General features: G+C 39.0%; 1 protein-coding gene across 3 annotated transcripts in view; it reads right to left on the reverse strand.

Annotated features, from left to right (window-relative positions):
* The window catches only part of LARP4B (La ribonucleoprotein 4B), a 56,608-nt gene that overhangs the window by 16,972 nt on the left and 16,406 nt on the right, over nt 1-23,230 (reverse strand). For all 3 annotated transcript variants that reach the window (XM_032181043.1, XM_032181044.1, XM_032181042.1), the window contains exons 2-9: nt 21,402-21,536; nt 7,390-7,537; nt 7,003-7,164; nt 4,277-4,358; nt 3,208-3,344; nt 2,528-2,631; nt 779-889; nt 141-194 (exon numbers count right to left, since the gene is read on the reverse strand). In XM_032181043.1, the coding sequence (XP_032036934.1) occupies nt 141-194; nt 779-889; nt 2,528-2,631; nt 3,208-3,344; nt 4,277-4,358; nt 7,003-7,164; nt 7,390-7,537; nt 21,402-21,482 (879 nt within the window). In that variant the 5' untranslated portion in view covers nt 21,483-21,536. The remainder of the gene's footprint in view (nt 1-140; nt 195-778; nt 890-2,527; nt 2,632-3,207; nt 3,345-4,276; nt 4,359-7,002; nt 7,165-7,389; nt 7,538-21,401; nt 21,537-23,230) is intronic.

The following is a 23,230-nucleotide window of genomic DNA, read 5'->3' on the forward strand; positions in this document are numbered from 1 at the left end:
TACATTTCAAAACCAATCTCCAGGTCAAATGGCTGCTGAGATTGGACCACCTTTATATATATCAAAAAACACAAGTGGGCCCCCACAATAAAAGAACATATGCGCGCACACATGAAAATAAAACTTAAAGCTCTACTTACCTTAATGGGTTTTCCTTGGAAAGTTTTCACTTCTTCTCTAAGGTATCTGTAAGCCTTTAAAAAGTCATTGTAAAATTTGTCAAATATAGTTTAAACAAAGGCAAGTTAAGTTTTGACAGGCTAAGCCTAACAATAATTCTTGAAGTGTCCGTTAATGTTGGACTAAAGAAAGCCCTCATATTTAATCTGCATCTGGCGAGATTTAAGTTATCACTGCAGAAGTGCTTCAGTAGCATTAAAACAAGATGTTAAGTCTTACAAATGAAGTGTTTCAATGCGTCATTTAAAATATCAATGCTCTTAGTACATAGTATTATAGCTTTGGCCAGGAAGCCAGGATATGCAAACAAGATAAAACTTAAAGGATTATGTTTAATAGTACTGATAACTGAGTGTTAGCTAATGGGAAGCATTACTGATTTTTAAAGGATTTTTTCTTCATAAGTTCTTATACATTTGTAATACAGCTTATAACACCTCCTCCAGGAGGGCCCATGGCAGGGGGGTTGGAGTTTGATGATCTTTAAGGTCCTTTCCAAACTCAACCATTCTATGATTCTGTAACCCAGGCAATACTCCCCAATTTCATCCTTGTTTCCTGTTATAATTTCAAATGCTTCTAAAAAAATAAGTGTTACCTGCTGTGCATCGGCTTCTGATTCAAACGTGATGAACCAGTTGTCATTATAGGCAAACTCACAGTTGATAAATTTAGGCAAATTATCTCCTTTGAAAAGTGCTTCAACCTCCTAAGGAAAGCAGTAGGAAAAGGAAGAGAAAAGTGTGGGAGAGAAGTGTACAAACAAGAAAACATCATTTTGAAACAGGATTCTAGAACTCCTGATAAGAAAAATCAAAAGCACTTTTCAGCTTACAGAACAGGAACTAAGAACTTCAGAACACCTACTCTGTTACCTCTCCAAGCTCCCTGGTAGTTTGAAGAAATATGGGGAAGCACTGTCTAGGCCATATCAAAAGCAGCTCCTGCTTGCTCCCTTGAGCTAGGGGAGATAAGCTATTTAGGCCATAGAGAGACAAGTAAATTTGGCATCAAGTGCAGAATTCTCCTGCAAAGCTGTTGCATCTTATCACTCCTGAATAAAACCACTTCTTCCGTCCTTTTGTGAGGCACCAGTGCCCACAAGAGATGAGGAAGCTGATCCAGAACAATGTCTGCATTTCCCTTGCCCCCAGATCCATGGAGCCACACAGACTTGTCCATACTGCATGGGATAGGAGATCCCTGACCTTTTGGCAGAAATTTGGAGATACACTTTAACTCAAGTGGCTACTGATTAATATATTTGAGAGCAAGGTTTATGTTACCTGAAAAACAATGAACTGATTTTTATAGAAAAGACACACCATAGGCTATTATTATTTTGCATACTATTCAATTTTGTCACTGAATGGAGTCAACCAGCATCAAAAAGCAATGCAACTTGGGAGGCCTTACAGTGTGTCAGAACACTGCTGCTTAAAAAAGCCTGACCACGCTCAGCCAGAAAATGTATCCCGTTAAGCCTGGCTGGTTAAGTCTAGATTTTCCAGTCTCACAAGTTTAAACACAATGTATAAAACACTTCACTTCAGACTTCTCTGAACTTTGTTTTTGTTCTTAAGCATTTAAGAGAGACCACCCAGTGCTAATATATCCAACCTGACAAACTGATGACAGTAAGACAATATATTATATTAAAAGCCAGGCAGTCTTTGAAAGGCTACATTTCATTTAGAAAGTTAAAAGCAGCTGATATTTTTAAGCAGTGTACATAACACATCTAACTTCTTCCCTCTGATTCCTTTGAGCATTTTTTGTGCTCCAGTCTCTCTAGGTCAATTATTTCTTCAGTGTAAGTTTTTAATCTAGCAGTCCTACTTATACATTCAAAGAATTAAGCTCACCACTCTTATACCCAATTCCACAAGCTAGCAAGATCCTTAGTGACTTGCTGACACCTCTACCTTCAGCATTGTGGGAATGTTTGCAAAGCTTTACGAACTTTACCCTGAAAAGGTGCAGCAATGTCATTTTCCATTCCAAGATTTATCATCTTCTCTCATCTTTGTTTGCTATTTATCCAAATAGCTAAGAGCCAAGTGTGTATGGATATGCCAGAGTCCACGAAAATTATGGAATCTCTACTAAACATATTATCATCAGTTATTCAGCCCTCTTTAGAGCTACAGATTTTACTGCAGTCTGAGTGATATGCTTCTATCAAACATTCATTATCCATACAAAAACTATGAACTGAGGCTTACAAATGCAGACAGTAATAAGAAACATAGTAAGAAATATGATGCTCTTATTAAAACCTGGAAAAAAAAAATCTAACTTCCAAATATAAAGTAAGAAACATTCTTCTTACTGAACAGTTACTTACTTCAATGGGGGTAGATTCAGGTACTTCACGTAAAATCACAATACAGCGATTCTGATTTGGCCTAACCTTTTCTCCCTTCTCATCCACTTGGACTAAAGGCAACGCTAAGAGAGGAAAGAAAAATGTATTTTAGCTGTCAGCAATCATAATAGCTTTGCACACCAGAAGATGCTTTGGACACATTTTTACAACAAAATTGCGTATGTAAAACTTTAAATATTTCAAAATATTAAGAAATAGTAAAGACTGCTGATAACTTTCAACGTGTGAAACTGAACAGACACGTTCCTTGAACTCTCCACTCTTTTCCTACACTTCCTGACTAGGAAATCACATTTCATTAGTTATCCCTTTTAAGTTGCACATTGAGTATTGCTCTTTCTTAATTCTTACTTCAGGGGTAGTGTCCAGTGGCCTTTTCTGAGAACCTAAATTCACATTACTCTCATTTACATAGATCATTTATCAATACCTCAAATGCGAAGTAGCTTTTACAGGGCTACTGTTCCAAAAGCATCATGATCTAAACTGGAAGATGCCTGCTCTTCAGGCTTTACAGTAAAAAGGATGACATTTTATTGTAATACTTGACAAGCAAAATTAAAAGTTATTCAAAATCCCACTTAATAGTCCTACAGCAGTAATCAAAATGCATTCAAGCATTCAGCTATTTTACTTACATCTCAGCACTTCAACAATCAAATCCATATCAGTACTGAGTTTCTTGACATGATCAAGGTTTGCTACTGTCATTATTGGCACATACTGATCACTGTCCATCTGTGATATAAGGTACATGTCACTGGCAAGATTTTCTCTGTTGGGAGAGGAAAAAATGAGGATACATCATTGACATAGCTTTTTATGATCTTTAATAAACTTGAGACAAAAACTCATTATCACTGAGTAGAAGACACATTCCTGCAGTAAGCTGTATTTTCAGTGTTTTCAGTTTCCCAGCCCATTCACTTACCATGTTCAGCTGCTTCACCTCCCAGAAACCATGAAAATGACTTTTTTTTTTCCTTCATGCAACAATATTGGCATCTTCCTGTTAAGGCAGCATATTACCCCCACAAATGTGTGATACTGGTAAGCATTTATTACTTCAAATGACCACTGATTGCAACAGGCAATGCAGGAACATATGGATTAGGAGTTTTTCTAAGTTACTAAAACAGGTGTTTAGTGTTTTTTTGTTTGTTTGTTTGTTTTAAATCTGTACGCACTGAGAACAAACGGCTTTGATAAGCTTGCATCAGTCTATACTGGAATGTGTACATTTCAAAGCCCTTAATTCTTTTAAAACTGATCATTAAAAGATAAAGGAATCTACAGATGTACGTACAAAAATCCAAGTCAGTTTCAAACCAAATTTTAAAAGATTAGTTTACTCAAAGCTTATCAGATAGGTTAAACTATCCAGTTTTAATTTGCAAAAGAAACCCCGTAACAACAAGAGCCATTACACATCAGGTATATTTTACCAACTCTTACTTCAAAGCAATATATATGCTAGCTTAAGTTTTACCCTCAGAAGTTTCATGTGAACTTTAGGAGGTACATCAGTATGATACTCTATCATACTGAAAGGACCATCAATATGTTTTTTGTACTATCTTCCCCAAATTCTCATCCTTCCCTATCAGTTTTAAGTGGTACTTGTGAAACACGTTAACATACATGCCAAACTTGGTATGAGATCTTGTAGCAAATTGGTGAATTACCAACATTTAGGTACATACATACCTAGATAAGCAGAACTCCAGTGTTTTTTTCAGTAATTCTCGTAGATCTTCCTGCCCCTCTGGCTGCAACTGTTCGTTTCCACCTAGAATTTAAAAAAAGATTAAATTTAGTTCTGCTATACTAAATAATAGATATTTTAATCAAGTCATCATATCTATCACTGGCTATCTGGTAAACAATTTTCAAGTTCAGTTAACATTTGAGTATTATAGTTCGCTACCCAATAAAACTGCAAAGGGAACACTTAATTTAAGACAAAAGAAACACATGTTCATAGAGATTTGAAACAGCTTTAGAAGAGCAGCTACAAACACATCACAGCAAGTACTGCATCTCATATATGTGTCTTCCAGCCTTAGGAAACTAGCCAATTTCTAGCTGACTAAACCCAAGAACACAGCAAGAAAGCAATGCAAGAGGCATATCCATTGTTTCTTCTGTTCTTGCTCTAAATTCTTGATATACTAATTCAGAACAGGTTTTAAAAGTGTAGTTATGAAATATCAACAGATGTGATCAACTAACAACAGAAATGTAATCATTAACTACCTCTCAGCAATGGAAAAGTTTTTTTCTTATATCCAGAGGCTTCCAAATTATTGCATGGAAAACAATTTTTTGTTCATTTTAGTTTGGATCCAGTATGCTACAGTCAGTCAAGTGAAAGCTACAAGTGTCAGTGGGAGAACTGTTTAAAGATCAGAACTTTTATAGATTTCTAAAAGCCACACTGAAGTGTTCAGTAACATGTCACACTATCAGGAATAGTGCGGCCAGCAGGACCAGGGAGGTGATGTAGCCTGTACTCAGCTCTGGTGAGGCCACACCTCGAGTGCTGTGTTCAGCTTTGGGCCCCTCACTACAGGAAGGACATCGAGGCCCTGGAGCCTGTCCAGAGAAGGGCTACAAAGCTGATGAAGGGCCTGGAGCACAAGTCCTGTGAGGAGCGGCTGAGGGAGCTGGGGGTGTTTGGGCTGGGGAAGAAGCAGCTCAGGGGAGACCTTATTGCTCTCTACAGCTACCTGAAAGGAAGGTGTGGGGAGCTGGGGGTCGGCCTCTTCTCACAGATAACCAGTGATAGGACCAGAGGGAATGGCCTAAAGTTCCACCAGGGGGATTCAGGTTGGAAACGAGGAGCCATTTCTTCTCAGAAAGAGCAGTCAGGCATTGGGACAGGTTGCCCAGGGACGATAAGTTGGATGTGGTGCTGAGGGACATGGTTTAGTGCATGACATTGGCAGTAAGGTGATGGTTGGACTGGATAATCTTGGAGGTCTTTTCCAACCTTAATGATTCTGTGATTCTAAATGTAAGTTAGCTAAAGCTATTGCACACAAACTATTACCCTCTATGCCCTTCCCTTCTTCAGTAACTTCCATCCTTTTCTTCATCTCTCCTTAACCTTTCTTCTTCCTAATACAACTTTTTATTTCCTGCCAGTATTGTCCTTCACATGTTCTATTTCAATGTAGATAATGCCAACATCTGAAAAATATGTATGTTGCCAGCATTCCCTTTCCCCCATCTCCTTTTTCTTGCTTGGACAAAACCTAGCAAACATTCAATAAGACCAAAACTATATGAATTTTTAAATACAGTAATGAAGAACAGACAATAGTTGGAACCACCTATATGACTATTTATCAAATAGAATAGATGCAACCTGCTGCTCACCTGCTTTATAACACTATTCAACTCCTGTAAGAAATTAACTACTGGACAAGTAACGCATATGCAGATTAAGTTCTAACATAAGCTGAGGAAAACCATTCCCTTCTAGACTGCTAGGCACCATCAATGCAATTTCTACTTTCCAGTTATTATTTAATATTCCACAATAGCACCTTTAAGTAGAAGTGTCAAAAGAACTTTGTTTTCAGCACAAGTAAGAATGATGCCAGCAACTGTGTCTAATTTCAGGTGTCTTTATTCCAAGTATTATGGATGCTATTCTGGTCATTTAAAATACATGTTATCATCAGCTAGCCACAATAAGTAAGGGGCAGACCTCTCAGGAATCTCAAAACAGAAACACCCACAGCACATTCTCCTTCTTCATCCCTTATCTCAGTTGAACTAGTAATCCTACACAAATCTAGCAGACCTTCTGTCCATTTCAGTGAAATATAAACATGGCTTAATCTCTACACTAGTTTCCAGAAGTTTCTTAAAACATGCCATCTGGTATAGACTACAATTGCTAACGGCTGTACTGAAAAAAACATGAAAGTCAAAGAAATTACATTAAGTTGTTGCTTATTTTAGCATTTTAAGTACAAGGCTCATCTTTAAACACACTGAATTTATCACATTAATACTCGTGAAAGACAAACAGTATGTGAATTTCATCTCAGTGCCTGACCCAACTAGAAGCACACAGCATAGACAGGTGGATATCTAAATACAAGCATCAGCACTACAGACTTGCATTCAAAATAAAATTTCAGAAGACAATATTCAGTTACATACAGAACCAGTTTTAACTTTTGGATGCATCTCATGAGGCCTATTCTCTTAACAGGAAGACTGTTTTCCAAACACGCCTGAGACCAAAAAAAGCAGTTTTTCTTTTCCACTAGGATGCGTTTACAGAATGCATATACTGAACAAATATATATATATATATATATATATGTTTGTGTGTGTGTGTATCTTTTAATGGATGTTCATTGTTCAACTCTTTTTTCTTTTAAATCAAGCCCAAACAAATATCAGCTTTCTGTTACCTGTCTGAGCGGTTTCATGCATAGACTCATACTCAGAATGATCGAGAGCCAAAGGGTTCATATCTGTCTGGTCTGACACCGAAACAGCTGGCGACGGCTCCTGCAGTTCTGTCAGCACTGCATTCTGATGCTTTTTGTCGCTGTCTCCATTGGCATCCAGTCCTGCAGTGGAGATCACAGAGGTAACATATTCAAAAATCTTCCTGCCAAGCACAGTAACATCATAGCTGAAACTAAATCTCAAGGGTCAGAGTTGCTTACATACTTGCATTCATTTTTTAAATACAAAATAAAAGTTGAAGAAGTTCTGCACTGATTTTTAACTTTTGCTTGAGCAACAGCCCAAAGACTATGCTATTTATACCTTCTTGACTATGTTATTCATACCTTCTTTACAGGAATCTGGAGGCTGGTCTGGTATTTCTTCCCACGTTTTGCTCACGCTACCATCAGTGGCACCACTTGCTTCCAAATGTAACATATGATTTCCCCACACCTTTGCATTAGGATTTAACTCAGAAACCTTGGCTGATTCCTACAAAAGAAATTTTTATTTCGATTATGCACTTTGTGGATACACAACATACATCTGTGTGCATGCATATACATTTCAAAGAATAGTACCCAGTGTACATCTTAAGATGGTAGTGCCAGTTGTTTTCACACCTGAACATATTGACTGAATTGACAATCCAATAGTGATTTTAGATACAAAAACATCTGAATTGTGTAGAATTCATTTTCCTGATTAAGAAACACCAGAAAATACTAGCCAAGCAGCACAAAATACAACAGACATTTCACTCTGCTTTTGACAGACCGATGCAACCTGAACTTACCCTAGACTTTAGGCAAGTCTTTAATACATATACGCATGTTAACAATAATAACAATTTTATTTCATCTGCTTCTGTGAAAGAACAAAATAATAAAATACAAAACCATGCTTGGTTTTCCTTTGGACTCACATTAGTACATAACAAATAGTTTTAGGGAAGCATTATAGAAAACTGTGTATGAGATGTTAACTACCTTTACTTCCAGAGAAGAAACATCATTAACAAAAAGTTAGGGTAGTTTTTTTCCCTAGGCAAGATAAAAAGGAACAAATTACCAGTTCCAGTTAAACCATCACGATCTACCTCCTTTAACCTGGACTGGAAACTGTTACATTTAATGGTAATATATAGAGATTTATAATTGTTATATGAAGAGTTATATTTGCATTTCAGAGACTGCTCTCTGCAGTGCCAATGTCTACAATATTTTTTGTAATAGTTTTCTCTTATTTTGCTACTGTTCAAGCAAAACGCAATATTTTATTCTATGTCCATATCTCTGGTATGTGTTAACATGATTAACACGTTGTGAAAGAGTATTACTGATGATATCACACACTACTTAAACTGATTAAAGTTTGTTTTGCAAATTAAGGGATACTAGGAATATCACATAGTTCAAGACAAACACTTCAGACCTCCACAGAGCTTTGATAATTCTCAACATTTGCACGCAGGTAAGTTATTATTGTGCATGGAAAACAAACCCAGATGGTAGGAAAATTTAAGGAAACTCAACTTAAAACACATGCATTGAACAGAGAAAGACCTGTTAAAAAGTAGAAATGATGTTGGACATGGCTACTTTAGTAGTAAGGATTCAAAGTGGACAGTGAGTTCCACCACCTTCCATTTTTTAATGCAAAAAGCTCCCCTAACATATAAACTCAGCTGCTAGTGTGATCCACTGCTGGCACTGCAATTGCTGGGCAAGGTCAGGGCAGCTGCCGTAACATGGTCGGTGCAGAGAGAACAACACTAAGCACTGGCTCTGCTTAGAGGCAGAGGAAGAAGAGCAGCAGCCACAGGTCATGATTTTTGCTTTCTTACCCCAGCTAGCCAAGATGCAGTCTAGCTCATTCCCCATGCTTCTCCTGCAGCCATTTGTTTCTACAGCAATCCAGAAGAAGATCTCCAGAAGCAAGCAAAAGGTTTCCTAACTGCTATCAAGCAACAACTTGAAGATTTCAGGAAACCCACAAACATTTCTTCCTATGCGAAGGTAAAGAGCACTACTAACAGCCTCCCACATACTGCACTGTTAATCTCAAGTTCATCAAAAATTGAGAATTCACAATCAAGATACTTTACCCAAGGTTTAAGCTTTCAGACAAGGTAAACAATAAAAAAGGAAAGGAAATGTCAATATTTAGTAACATTCTGTACTATTCTGTACATTGTTTAACATTATGTTTTGCAAAGCAAAGAGATGGGTCAGTTTCAGGACAAAAGAAGCTCATATGAAACTTAACTATTAGAAGAAACCAAGGTTTGACTTCGTTTATTTCAATTACAGCTTCAGCCTCAAGCTTTAACATCAAATCACTTTTGCAGGATACTTACAAACTCATCTTCATCTTGCCATCCCCAAATACCAAAGTTTTCTGGTGCTAGCAGTTGATAAGGGTATCTTCCCATGGCATATGATGCACCTGTTAAATCTGCAGTTTTGTTCTGGAAGTTTTTGCTACCTTTATGTCGCCTGCCATTCTTTACAGTTTTATTATTCCATAAAAAGCCCATCAGATATTGACCGTTATCTGCAGCAACACAGTCGGGAAACAGCTGATGTGCCAAATCAGCACTGCCACCCTGCAGACTTACGTAGTGTGACCATATTTCAACTTGGGGATTTTGTCTGTCCAGTGTACAGGAGGAACACTCTTGGTTGCTCAATACATCTTCCGTCAGATCTAATACGCACCTCTCACTGCCTCCCTGAACTCCTCTGGCAGCAGCAGAGGCGCTGTGTATTTCGTAGGAAGGAGTAGCTGCGTATTTGTCTACCTGCTCTGGGTCAACAAAAACTCCAAGCTCTCCGTTTGAGAAAACCTCGTGCTCTGACTGTTCACAGCTTGTGGTCAAGTCATTCGTTGGAGTGTTTAATACGTAACTGGTATTTTTCAGTTCAGTAGGCTTGGCTTCTAGCTGCTTTAAATTCCCAGCAGTAAAAGCTTCTGCTGTGCCAGCTGACAGACTAGCAACAGTGAGGTTTTCCTCCGTTGAGTGGATGCTGACACACTGTTTTGCTTCATTCTGAAGATTACGTTCATTTACATCACACACACTTTTTTCATGAGTTTCTGACTGTACTTCAGTAACAGGCCCAGAAGAAACTTGGGCGTTCCTGAATTCTGGCTCTGGGCTGGCACGGTTACATAACTGACTCTCTTCCATCGGTTTCTGATGCACATGAGAATGCGAATTTTGACACAATGAAGGTAAGCAATCAAGGTCTTCATGAAACAGATTAGTATCTTCAGAAGTTTTAGAGTCATTTATTAATTTTACACTCTTGTACATAGAACCGTCCAAAGCTGCAGGTACAGTGAAACTAGAGCAAGTGTTCTGATCACAAGTCAAGTCTTTATAGAAATTTAAGGTGTTGCTGTCATGACTAATAACGTTAGCATCAGAATTCTGTTTTACGTGTTCTGTCTTGTTATTAATAGTTTCATTTGGATGAACGTCACATTTTGTCTGTTTCACAGATTCTATTTTATCCCCAGCTACTGTGGCCAAGTCAGCCCCTGCATTCCCCTGGTCTTCCACTGCACGGAAGGAGCATGCAGCCTGTTGTTTGTTTTGTCTACAGCTCGAGTCCACTTTATTCATATCCTCATGTTCCACAGACACAGAAGAGACACTGCTTTTGTTACCTGAACTTGAACAGTTGCATACTTCACCTTTATTCCCTAGTGACTGTTGTGAAACCTGGAATTCCAGGCTCTTCTCCTTTTGGAATATTTCGTCTGTGCTTGTGTTATGAAGTTCATGAGATGCCAAAGTGCCACTTTCCCATGATCGAGTTCTGCTCAATCTACAAGCTTCCTCAAGCACATCATCTTTTAGCTCAGTGCTACTCAGACAGACATCTTCCTGCATGATCCTTTGGCATACGATTTCAGTTGATGTCTTGGTTTCAGTACAACCCTTAGTTTGAGTTTGAGTATCAGAATTTTCTTCCAAGGTTTCATGCGTATCAGTCATATTCAAAGTCTCACAGCTATGCAGAACTGTACCTGTGCATTTCGCTTTATCTTTCAAAAATTCTTCCAAAGTGCTGTGATGTTCGCTTGAGTCAGGAGCAAGCTTTTGGCTATTGCAACACTTTCTTTGAAATGTTCCCTTTTCCACAGACGAGTTTTCTTCACTTGCTGGCTTTAGGCAGCATTTTTCAACAAAGTTTTCTACATGTGGACTCACCAAAAAAGAATCATTGCCTGTTTCATGCAACTGTAATGATAATTTGAAGTTATCCCTCACATTCTCTACTACTTGCTTAGTATTTACTTCCTCTGCAACATTTGAGGGATGCGTACTTACGATCTCAGAATCATCATTTTCCTCAACTTCCCCTGAACTGCATACTCCAGTGTTTAACAATACACTAGAAGTACCACCACCATTTTTCATGTTTTCTGAATTAGGGCTGCTTTGGTCCTCTTCAGCAGGATCCACAGTTTTTACGGAATCACAAGTTCCATTAAGTGATTCATTCCAACTGACAGCATTATCTGTGTCATATTCCTCCTCTTTTTGATTCTCAGCACCAACTTCATCGTATACTTTTGCTCTTAAGCCAACTGTTCCCATACTGTCAGTGTTTAACGTATCCATCTGACACCTGTCAGCCAGTAAGTTATTGTAAGAAGACCGCGTGTCCATGCTACAATATTCCTTTGTTTCATTTTCCTGCATATTTGACCTGTCCTCTTTTTCACACACAATCAATTCTTTCTGTGAATTAAACTTAGCTTCCACTTGTGCTGATTGCTGCGCTGGAAATTCCTTCCCAGTGTCTAGAGGCTGTGCCATGCTGCACATTCCTTCGTCAGTAACAGCTGAGTTATCTACGTCTGCTGCAATCTCTTCATGCACAGTAGCTGGCACATCTTCGTCCCCTCGCAAATCTTCAGCATCTACAACACAAAGGCTGTAAAACTCCCTATCTTTTGAATGCTGTCTGTTGTCTACATCAAGATAGGAAAAGGTTGGAGACGCCTGCCTATGTGAACTTGAAATTTTTTGTGAGCTGTCACTCCCGTCATCTTCAACATTTACTATCGTTTTGTGCCGTCTTGAATGGTTGCATGTAACTGCACAATCATCCAGAAGATTTCTATTTAAGGAGATTTCATCCTGTAGGGCTTTGTCTATGACGGCCGGCACACATGAAGTAGAAATATGATATAGTGAACACTGCTCTTCTGCAGCTACATTTTCATTATTACTATTACTTTCTATATTGTTCATGTGCTGACCACTGCTATTATATGTTTTAGGTGCTCTTTTTTTAATAACCCCGTCTTTCTTTTCTTCACTTTTCTGCAGATTTCTGTACCCACCAGAGACCTTCAAGAGGTGACTAAAGGAACTAAAGAAGCTTAAAGGTCTGTCATATGATCTCCTAGAGCTCTCACAGCGACTGTTCTCCACGCTTTTGTATGACTGATACTTTGCTTTTCTATCCCAGAGCCCAGATTTAGAATTTGACGCTGCGCAATCACCGGTACAAACGCACTCAGTGCCGGCTATCCCAGCCGCCCCGTTAACCGTCCTTCCCACTGTACGCGGATCCTTGCTGCCTACAGTTCCTAAAATTGAAGATAAAGTTTTACTTATCCTTGAGTCTGGTGCTTCCTCTTCCACAGATTTTTGTAACAAGCCAGTTTTCTCCTCATTTGTGCTGTTACTCAACTCCTTACTGAAGCAGCAGCCCATGTTCAATTAGTGTCAAAGGAGCCTTCTCATTGCAAATCACCTTCCCCTATACACTAAGCTAGCTTTCTACTGCTACTGAGGAGACAAGCCAACACCCAGCTGCCAAAAATAGCACTTTAAAACCATGCAGGGGTTCATATGTCAGTGCCACTCAAAGTCCAAATCCCAGTTGCTGAGCAATGTTTTAGTGTTTCATCATATGCACTGCAATATTCAAGCCAAATAATTTTCCTAATGAGATTACAGTCTGTTTACAAGTATTACCAAGTCTTACGAACTTCCATTGTTTAATTTCCTGAAGGTTCCTTCATCCAAATCATTAAAATATTTAAATGACATCTTTCACAATGTCAGCGTGCCAAAAAAGCTGCCTGCCTGCGAGCTTAACGTGATTCCCACTTTCTATACTAGGAAAAATGCGGTCTGGCTTCACATGTTTAAACCTGATTTGAAGGCTAAATTGGTGGAAGCTATTAGATCAAACAAGTTTTGTGCCATTTTCTCCTTCTCTTCCCTCCCCCTAGAGCTGAATCTACACCGAGATGACTTCTTTAGGAAAAACAGGCTAAAGATAGATAAGACCTCATGTATTCCATTGAACAGTCATTGTACGTTATCAGAAGCTAGTTCTGCTCCAGGAGTTTTTTTTATTGTTATCTGTGTGAAGAAAAAAAATCCCTCAGTGAATTACAGCACTGGAAGAGGCCTCACAATCATCTAGCCATCTTGTGGAACTGCAGCAGGATTAATTATACTTAATCTCCCCCCCAGAATTGTGTATTCTGCTACAAAAAACCTCTAAAGAATTTAAGAGGTAGTTTGACTAAATGCTGCTCCTTCCAGAAGTCTGTCACCAGTAAGTTTTGTTTATTGCATGTGAACTGACTTCCTTCTATCCTCCTGAGAGCACAGACCATCTTTATGAATGCTTTTAAATGTTGGAGGACTTCTGCTACTCTAAGTCCCTTCATATGTTAAAAAAAAAAAAAAAAAAAAGTGATTCTCCTTCAAAAATAAAAGCCCAATAAAATGCCCAAACTTTTCTGTTCTAAACAGTGTTGTTCGTATTTGTCCTTACATTACCTTACGTTATTTAGATCTCTTCTCAAGTCCATCAGTATCATCTCAAATTTGGAGCCCCTCCTTCAGAGATCTTGCAGACTCTACCGCCACTCTACCCATCACTTAAAATATACCAAAAACACTGATGAAGGCAGGACAAGACAGACCCTTGAAGTACCTACTTCAAATGTTCTTTCAGCTGGACACTGATCTGAATGCTATTTTTAACTGGTTATGCACCTTACGGCAAGTTTGATCAAGATGTATTTGAACCAGACTTCCAATTTAGCCTGGTAGTTTGCCTTCATTGTATTCATACAGCAGCATAAAAGGGTACTACTGCTAATTGGAACAGTTAACTTTCAGATAACTGGAACTACATCTATTTAATTTTTACTGTAAACTATACTTGCAGGGTAATTGTTGCTTAACACATCTAGATCCATGCTTTAGTTTTCCATTTTATTTAAATATGATTGGCATTGTAACTTACTTCACAGCTGCTTTCATGGCAAGTCAAGTAGCCCACATAATAAGGCTTCAGACATGATTCAGTCTTATTTAAGTGATCTTTACAGTCCCTACCACTACTATATTGGAATTTTACGATATTTTGTAAACTAGTAAATTTTGTAGAGTTACAGTATTGCAAAATTCCAGAACTTCAGGATTTTTTTTTTGTAAACCAGAGAAGCCCAAAGTCACTTCTTCCTTTCAACCTTCCTTACTTCCTTTTCTCCAACAGAAAAACCTACTACTGTTAAGATAGTAGTACATGTAGATGTTGCTTAATCGTAATTAAATCACAGAATCACAGAATCACAGAATTTTCTAGGTTGGAAGAGACCTCAAGGTCATCGAGTCCAACCTCCAACCTAACGCTAACAGCCCTCCACTAAACCATATCCCTAAACTCTACATCTAAGCGTCTTTTGAAGACTTCCAGGGATAAATTAAGCATTAGCTCTTCTTTTACTCATTCATGTCTAGCTAGTAAACAAAGTTCACATCTGTTTAATGAACCAAAAGTAAGCAAACTTTTTTTGTTCCATATTGAAGAGTGTGGGGAAAAAAAATGATGCTGCACTGAGCCACGGGAAGAAGTAAGCTGAATTAAAATCAAGTATAAAGCAGGAAAAAAAAAGGTCTTGCTATCCCAAACTGTTTTGACAACAATTTGAAAGTACAAGGTACCACTGTGCAAGTGCAGAAGCACTCTTGAAATTCAAATGTTTCACTTCAGACAGCCTCCACAGCAGTCACCATGAAGTATCCCTGTAGCAACAGTAGAGTTTACAAATTTAGCAGCATAAACCAGACTAGAGGTCAATCATCCCATAAACCTGACAGGTAATGCTTAAGGGATAACGCCCTCCCCAGAGGTGAGAATCTGAAACCATTCACCTCTTTTCCTAATACAGCAAGAAATGCTATTGTTCTCTTCTCTGAAGCTTTCACGAGATATTCAAACATTTATTTCAAGCAGCTTCTTACCCCACTTCTCCTACATTCTGTACACAAAAAAGCATAAAGCTATAATGAAGCTGCCAGCATAGCTTTTTCTCCCCAGACAAGCGTTCTGCTTGCAGGACAAAGGAATCAAAGGAAATGATGTTTCAGATTGTGAAGCACAGGTTACTATATATTTAAATGCCCCATACATTCAAGTGCCTTTGGCAGACTCAGATTAGTACCTAGAAAAGAACCATACTGGCTAACTTTCAGGGGAAAACTCCTACTCACCGCTAATCCTCCGACCATTAAAAAGATTACTGAACTGGCTAGGAAATAAATACATTCCCACTCAGCAAGTCCACTTTGAAATCACAGAGTAACATGAGGAAGGCTACCCTGCTCCCCGGGGTTATCTAACACACGACACCTCCCAAGCACCTGCAGCTATACTGCTCTTAAGGATAGGAAGTCTGATGCATCATTGCTGCCATCTGCTGCATTTTTTTTTAATTCTCCCCTGGGACAAAGTTATTCAAGTTGCATCCAGCTTGATTCAGACTTAAAGCTATGCCAAGGCACTCCCCTCTTTAGCATTCCCTGGAACGAAGTGCGGGGAAAGGGGGAGGGGGTTGTTTGTAAGAGGTTTTGTTGTTGTTTTGTTTGAAGAACTGCCATGGGCAAACAATTCAGCTGCTTTTAATGTCTGCATAAAGCCTCATCAGTACTTCCAAAGTTTCTAACTTCTCAGAAAACTCTCCTGCCAGGTAAAGAAGTGGCATGATTTTCCCCTCTGTGATACAGCCATTACTAAGCACAAGCTTTCTGGAGAGGAACTGAGAGCCTCTAAAAGACAGACCTGGGCAAAGTCCACTTCTCTTGTGCCTTAACAAGCAATTCTGCTATCAGCTAATGGAGAGAAAATGGCAGAAGCAGTTCAGGCAAGCAGAAGGTTCTTCTGGTTTTCCCATACTCTTATGTGCAGAGGTGCATTCGGTACACGTTCCTTTGGATTTTATCTAAGCACCTATAGCAAACACAAAGTCACATTTCTCAATGCTGTTCGTTAACTTCTGAGACTCAATAAGTCTTAAAAGTCTTCTGACTAAGCTAACACCTGCACCTGCCTTGAAAAGCACTACCAAAGCTAACAGAATTTGTGATTTAACGCTTCAGAGCCTGATTCAGTGGAGTGAGGCATTTACATTTGCCTTTTTTTCCTTTTTCTTGCAATTTTGGTTCTCGTGTATTTCTCATATACTCAATGTTTCCCTTCCCCATGTCACAGAACTGCTCTGAAGCAGCACTTTCACAGCCTGATTTTTTTTAAATTAGTATTTAAGTCATATATCCTGCATACATCTACATAGGACACCAGAAGTCAACATGCTCATTAACAGGGGTATACCTCCAACCTACTGTCATTTCTACATGTCTCTATTAACGCTCTCAAGGAATAAGGGTTTAAATCTATATATAGACTATATTTTGAAGCTGATGTCTACAAGGCTATCTGCAAAGTAACAATAGCACAAGTTAAAACAGTCCTTACAACCTTCTGACATTTAACTTCATTTATCCTTTTCCTACAGTAAAGTCACGCAACTGTAATCGGTCCTTAAACAACTGTTACCCTACACTTGGAGGCAATTACCTGATGTCATGCCCACCACCAGCTACAGGAAAAGGGCAGAGCAGCATCATGACAGACATCGTAATGACACTACTGCAGGCTGCAGGAAGACAGCTGATCAGACTGCTTAGCTTCCCCTCAGTACATCAGGGTTAAGTGGACTGTTTAAATATGCACATTTTACACATCAAAGCAATTTAAAAATAGCACTAGAAGTCACCTAAATGTGCACAGCTATTAAATACTTTTATTATATTCTAAATGTATAACTGTGTGAGAGAAAAAAAAGAACACTGAGCAATATCGATGCTTCAAGATGTGATACTGCACATGTTCGGTTTAAGGTCTGATCCTCCCATCTCTTGTTTAAAGCTATTCATGACCTCTTGAATTATTAAATATCACCTACATGTTATACAAACCGTTACTTAACTCTTAATTGGCACATACTGTAGTGCTGTATGTTGTCAGATGGTCTCAGAATTATATGCTATACTGAATTTTTGCTCAGGGCCTTGTCTTAAATCTGATTTCCTCAGTCCCCTGTAAGTTCCAACAGGCTTATTTTTGAATGGGTTGCAAAAGAATTTTTGAACATAGTAGCTTGTAAGCCCAAGACATCCTTTCATATTAACTGCTGTGAAAAACTTCTTACCAAGTTACAGTCAAGTCCCATCTAAGTTTTCAAACTTGCTATTTTTTCTTGGGCTTAGAAACAATGCTTTGATTGAACTTGTATTTACAGTAATTATGAACACTGGCAAAAGCCAGCAAACCACACCAGTTTGACTTTCCACTAATAGAAACACCTGACAGCACCTGATAATTATTGAGTTAGAGACAGCATGGGTGATGTGCACATCACAATAGGACAGCAAGGTTTAGAAGACCCTCCTCTCTTAACCTCTTCCACTGGAACAAACATTTGCAGAAGCAGTTGCTGTTTTATGTCAAGAGTTCCATGTAAAGCTTAATTTCAATGTCCAGATTAGGTCTCTGATTCAGCTGATCAATGAAAGAAAATCCTTTGGTCCTTGGAAAGTGCTCTAGAGGCCACATTCAAATGACAGCACGTCAGGAGAAGGGTTTAGGGTCAACACACTAGGTAAGACTTTAACACTAAAGGTTAGGTGGTAGAGAGAGGTCATACAAGCTACCTCCAACACCGGATTTGGATCTCTAGTAGCAAAGGGTTACTGAGCAAAAGTTAACTAAGGAGTGAGTGAAAAGGGAGAGGAACATTTCCCAAACACAGACTTCCCTGGGTCCAGTTTGACAAGGGCTTTCCCAAACAGAATAGTTATCAGGATACCAAAAAAAAAAAATAAAATAAAAAAAATAAAAAAAGAAGAGAAACTCCAGAGAAACTGTTGTTTGAAATGAAACACCTAGCGTACTCTGATAGATATTTAAAGACAGAAGACTGCCTCCCTCACCATCAGGTTAAGACTCCAAAAATTGTTAGTAAGCAAATGACCTCTGTATCACTAACATAAGCAACCTGGCAAGTGACTTCTGGAGGGTTTCGTCATGAGTCACAGCACCAAAACTTGAGGCTGAAATCAGTCACTATTGACTATCTGCTCAGTGTTACTAACAGCAGAACACATGTTAAGTTTAGGTCCTGCCAAAGAAAGCAGACCAAATGTAGTGATAATTAGGATAATTTAATATTTAAAGATACAATAACAAATACATTATATATTCACTCTGGGGAGGTATTTTTCCAGAATCTAAAGAGCTGCATGAAAATTCCCAATAGAAATTCTGCAGCTTTCCTCCTGAAGTGCCAGAGAAACACTCAGACTAAGTATCACCTGATCCTTGTAGAACAGCATAGCCAAATTAGTTAGTGAATGTAATTCAGCAAGTTTCTTTTAAAGATATTAAAAAGGACTCCTAGAAATCTTGCCAGATACCATGGCAGTATGGCTTCACATCAAATACACACTGGAGGGTGGATCACCAAAGATATATATCAGCTCCGTGGAAAGGGATCTGGGGAGTTTTGGTCGATGATGAGAACAGTATGAGCCAGCAGTGTGCCCTGGAAGCCAACAAGGCCAGCTGTACCCTAGGTGCATCAGGCACAGCATGGCCAGCTGGTCGAGGGAAAGGACTGTCCTGCTCTGCTTTGAGCTGGTGTGGCCTCACCTCGAGCACTGTGTGCAGTTCTGGGCACCTCAACATTAAATGTTAAACTGTTAAGAGTCCAAATGAGGGCTACAAAGATGGTGAAGGGTCTGGAGGGAAAAATATATGGAGTGGCTGAGGCCCCTTGGTTTGTTCAGCCCCAAGCAGAGAAGGCCGAGGGGAGGCCTCATGGCGGCCTGCAGCTCCCTCACGAGGGGAGCGGAGGGGCAGGCGCTGAGCTCTGCTCTCTGGGGACAGCGACAGGACCCGAGGGGACAGCATGGAGCTGGGACAGGGGAGGGTCAGGCTGGGTGGTAGGGAAAGGGTCTGCACCCAGAGGTGGTCAGGCACTGGGACAAGCTCCCCAGGTCACGGCACTAAGCTGCTGGAGTTTAAGAAGCATTCAGACAACACTCTCAGACATGATCTGATTTTTGGGTGGTCCTGCGTGGAGCCAGGAGTTGGACTTGATGATCCTTGTGAGCCCCTTCCAACCTTGGACATTCTGTGATTCTATGATTAAACTATACCTCTATGCAGGCTAAGACAAAGCCTTGCCTCTGATCTCAAAATAAACAAACAAGGAACAGCAGGCAGCTTCACTGAACTTGTAGCATGCACTTGCTAAATATAATAGAATCACAAGGTCAGAAGTTTTTCTCCTTTCTACCTACCACACCCTTGGAGAGATAAGACCGTCTTCGGAAGTTTTACTCGAACTATAACATTGTTATAGCTTGCAAATGACAATTTGAAAAACTTGGAAATGAAGTTCTGAAACAGTGGCAAAACACACTCATGCATGTATACTGGTATGAAAGAGACCTCCTTTAAAAACATGACAGCATGTATCAACAAGAATTCTGATATAACAAAACCTTATGATATTGTGCATATAGGAGAATAGCACAATTTAAAGAAAGAAAAAACTTGAAAACCACAGAACCCATTTTTTGGGAATAGACTATTCAGAAAAGGAAAAGCTTTCCTCTCAAAATAATAAATTATTTGAAATGCATTATAGCTCTACGGATAGATTCCGGGATATCCATAAGAATATTAAAATAATGGATTCATCTTCTGCTAAGAAACTGAGCAGTTTTCCTGAAACTGCAAGAAACTGTTAGTCTTTCTCCAAGTATGAAAGAACAGAAATTGAGATTTAGATCCAAGTTTACGTGTAGCTTTATAAACTTTTAAGAATACCAAATTACAAGAACTACCACCAAACCACCTGTAATACTAATGCACTTGTTAAAAGTGCACTGAAAGTTACAAGTTTGTGGCAGATAGCCTCTTACTAAAGCTTACACATTGAAGCATGTGACAAAATAACTTTCAGAACTTCAAGGGCTTCTTGGAATTAAGAACCTGAATAACCAAAAAAGTTCAATTTTTTTTTGGCACAAAAATGGGCTCAACTTACTCCTCTACTGTCAAATAGAAGAAATTTACATCTGAAAAAGGTAAGACAGTACAGAAGAGATCCCAGAACAGCCAATATTTTTTTTTGCGGGGGTAAGGGGGTAGAGCATACAGAACACCAGCTCCATTAGTTAAGCAAAACACAAGTCTGAAGTATATTAGAAAACATTTCTTAGTGCTTGCTGCAAAGTCAGTTTAAGCAGCAAGCATCCACTAATGCACAGTGCAGATTAAGTGCCTAGCAGAATATGCAGTGAAACCAAACCCTTCAAGATGTTCCAAGAGAAAACATTCCTCCCAATACACAATTAACTATCAAAGATGAAAACATAACATTAAAAGTAAAGCTTATACACAAATCAATCTACTTGAAAACATCTGTAACATTTACTGCAACATATATTCACAGAGTGCTATACACTGTATTACCTGCCAAAAAGCATCCCATAAAGCAGCTTACTGGATGCTGCACAGCAACACCAAAGCACATGCCATTTGGCAGAACTCCTATTATAGGAGGCAATTTCCTATTTTTAAGGGTTTATATTTTTTTTTTTTCAGTTGTAGATACAGGACAAGTGCATTTGCTACATGTTAGTTAATCTGTGAGCCAGAACCCAAGTCAAGACTGGCAGTACAATTCCTGTATAGGCTACAAAGCCCTGTACCTTACAGAGTGAAACATGAGTTCATTTATATTCTCCGTAGGGTTGATTAAAATTTAAGGCTCTTACCAGGTACGGAGGCATAGCCACCTTCAATAACTCTGTTCTAGGATTTTATGCTGCAATATTACCATAGCCTACTGTCTTCTTTTAATCAAAATTATATCTCAGACTGTTTTAAGAAATACTACAAAACCTGCTTCATGCAACACTTACGTGATGGGAATGCGTAATTACAATACTTACTAGATGAGAACCGTCTTTAACTTCTTGTACTTGCTGCACCTGCGGTTCAGCCACAACTTTAGTGTCCTGATCAGAAGTCATGAGCTGTCTGCTTTTTGGCTGCTCAGAGAGAACTTTACTGGTCACCTTTGGAAGCTGTGGAAAGACAAAGACAAAAGAATCTCTAAGCGATGGTTGAAATTGCTGCGATTTCGTAGCCATTCCTGACGTGCTGTGCTGATTCAGACCAAAAGCCCAAAGAACTTCCCCACGACGCACTCATTACGGGTTCTTGGAAAATGTTAGGGCAGCAGGCATGGGTACAGCAACCCCGTAAACGCGCTCAGCTTCCAGGAGCTGCCAGCCCTGGAAGTGCAGATGAATAGCACACACAACACTTGCCATTGCACTGGGCAGGGAAATTCCGTGGGGAAGTTTCATTTCATTCTCACCTTCATTATTCAGAGTGGTTTTCAAACTATGACTTTTTTACACCACTTGGTAGGCTTACTCATTAAGAAGCATTCTAGTCACAAACCAACCTTTGTCTTCTCCAGCTACTCTGACAGTCACTTAATCTTCGCCAACTGCAAGAAGCATGTTACAACACTTCTGCTCTATTAGTGACGCTCAACAAGTTGTTCTGCTCCATCATCCTAAAATGTTATTTTATTTGATTAGACAAGTGGAAAACTGAGGAGAGCTGAATGTCTGAGTGGCTTAGCTTTGAAATTCGAGACTATGACTTAATATTGTTATTTTAAACAACACCTGGTCGATAAGGAAAGAAAAGGTTCATTTAAAATCGAGTTTCAAAAAGTAAATACTGGGAAGTAAAGCAGGGTAACTTTTTTTTTTGTTTCTCTAAGGACTACAAACAACTTCTAATATGCTTTTTGGTTTACATATGCACCCAGAAATTACAGTTTTGCAGCACAGGGAAGATAACAGTATGATTCCACTCCTTAGCTGCTTTTGTGGTATCTTCACATCTAAAGATCGGAGTTAAAAGAATATCCCTCTCAATCTATGCCTTTGTGGCCTTCTGTGGAATCCCTTTTTTCCATTATATTCTGAAAGGATTAAGTCTTTCATACAATTTGATACGTTCCAAAATTTTCAAGTGCGATCATTATATTAATTTACGTAAGGGACAAACTGATCCATGTGTCTGTACAACAGTCATTCAGAAAAGTTGTCTTGCCAAAGCTGTTGAAGAAAAACTGACATCCTGGACAGGAGTAAATATTGAGTAAATATTCAGCTTAGATGAACACTTGAACGTAGTTTCATGCTATTGGTGTAAAGTCAGCATAAAAAAAGCAAATGTTTTCAACAGAAACACATGCACTGTGTCACTGTTAAAACACCCAGAAGTTGCTTTTTTTTGAATGCTCTTGGACTAAAAGCTATTCAAGTACAGGAGAAATGAGTTTGACACGAAAAGCAAACAGAGGAAATAAACTCTACTGTCCCACACACACTAACATACACAGAGCCTACATATGAGAAAGCCTGGAATTAATTTGGGATGCTTGTCTTTTATGAAATAAACAAAAGTCATCCTCAGGATGAAAACCATTCTTCAAAAGCTGGTAAGTAGCACGATTCTACATCGTCCAAACCCTGCATGGGAAGCTGTATGCACAGTAACCCTGCAGGTGTCCAAGCTTCTTGCTGGAAGCTCCTGTTAACTTTCAGAGGCTAAAACTATTTTCTTTATAATTTTGGATTTATATTTTTTAAACACAAAACTTATGCATTTCAAGCATGCACATTAGTCCTCAGCCACAAGCTAAGCCCTACAGAAGCACTGCTGTGTTTCAGTCAGTAATGACATTATCTCCCCT

Source organism: Aythya fuligula, chromosome 2 (genome assembly GCF_009819795.1).
Source record: "Aythya fuligula isolate bAytFul2 chromosome 2, bAytFul2.pri, whole genome shotgun sequence".
NCBI lineage: Eukaryota > Metazoa > Chordata > Aves > Anseriformes > Anatidae > Aythya > Aythya fuligula.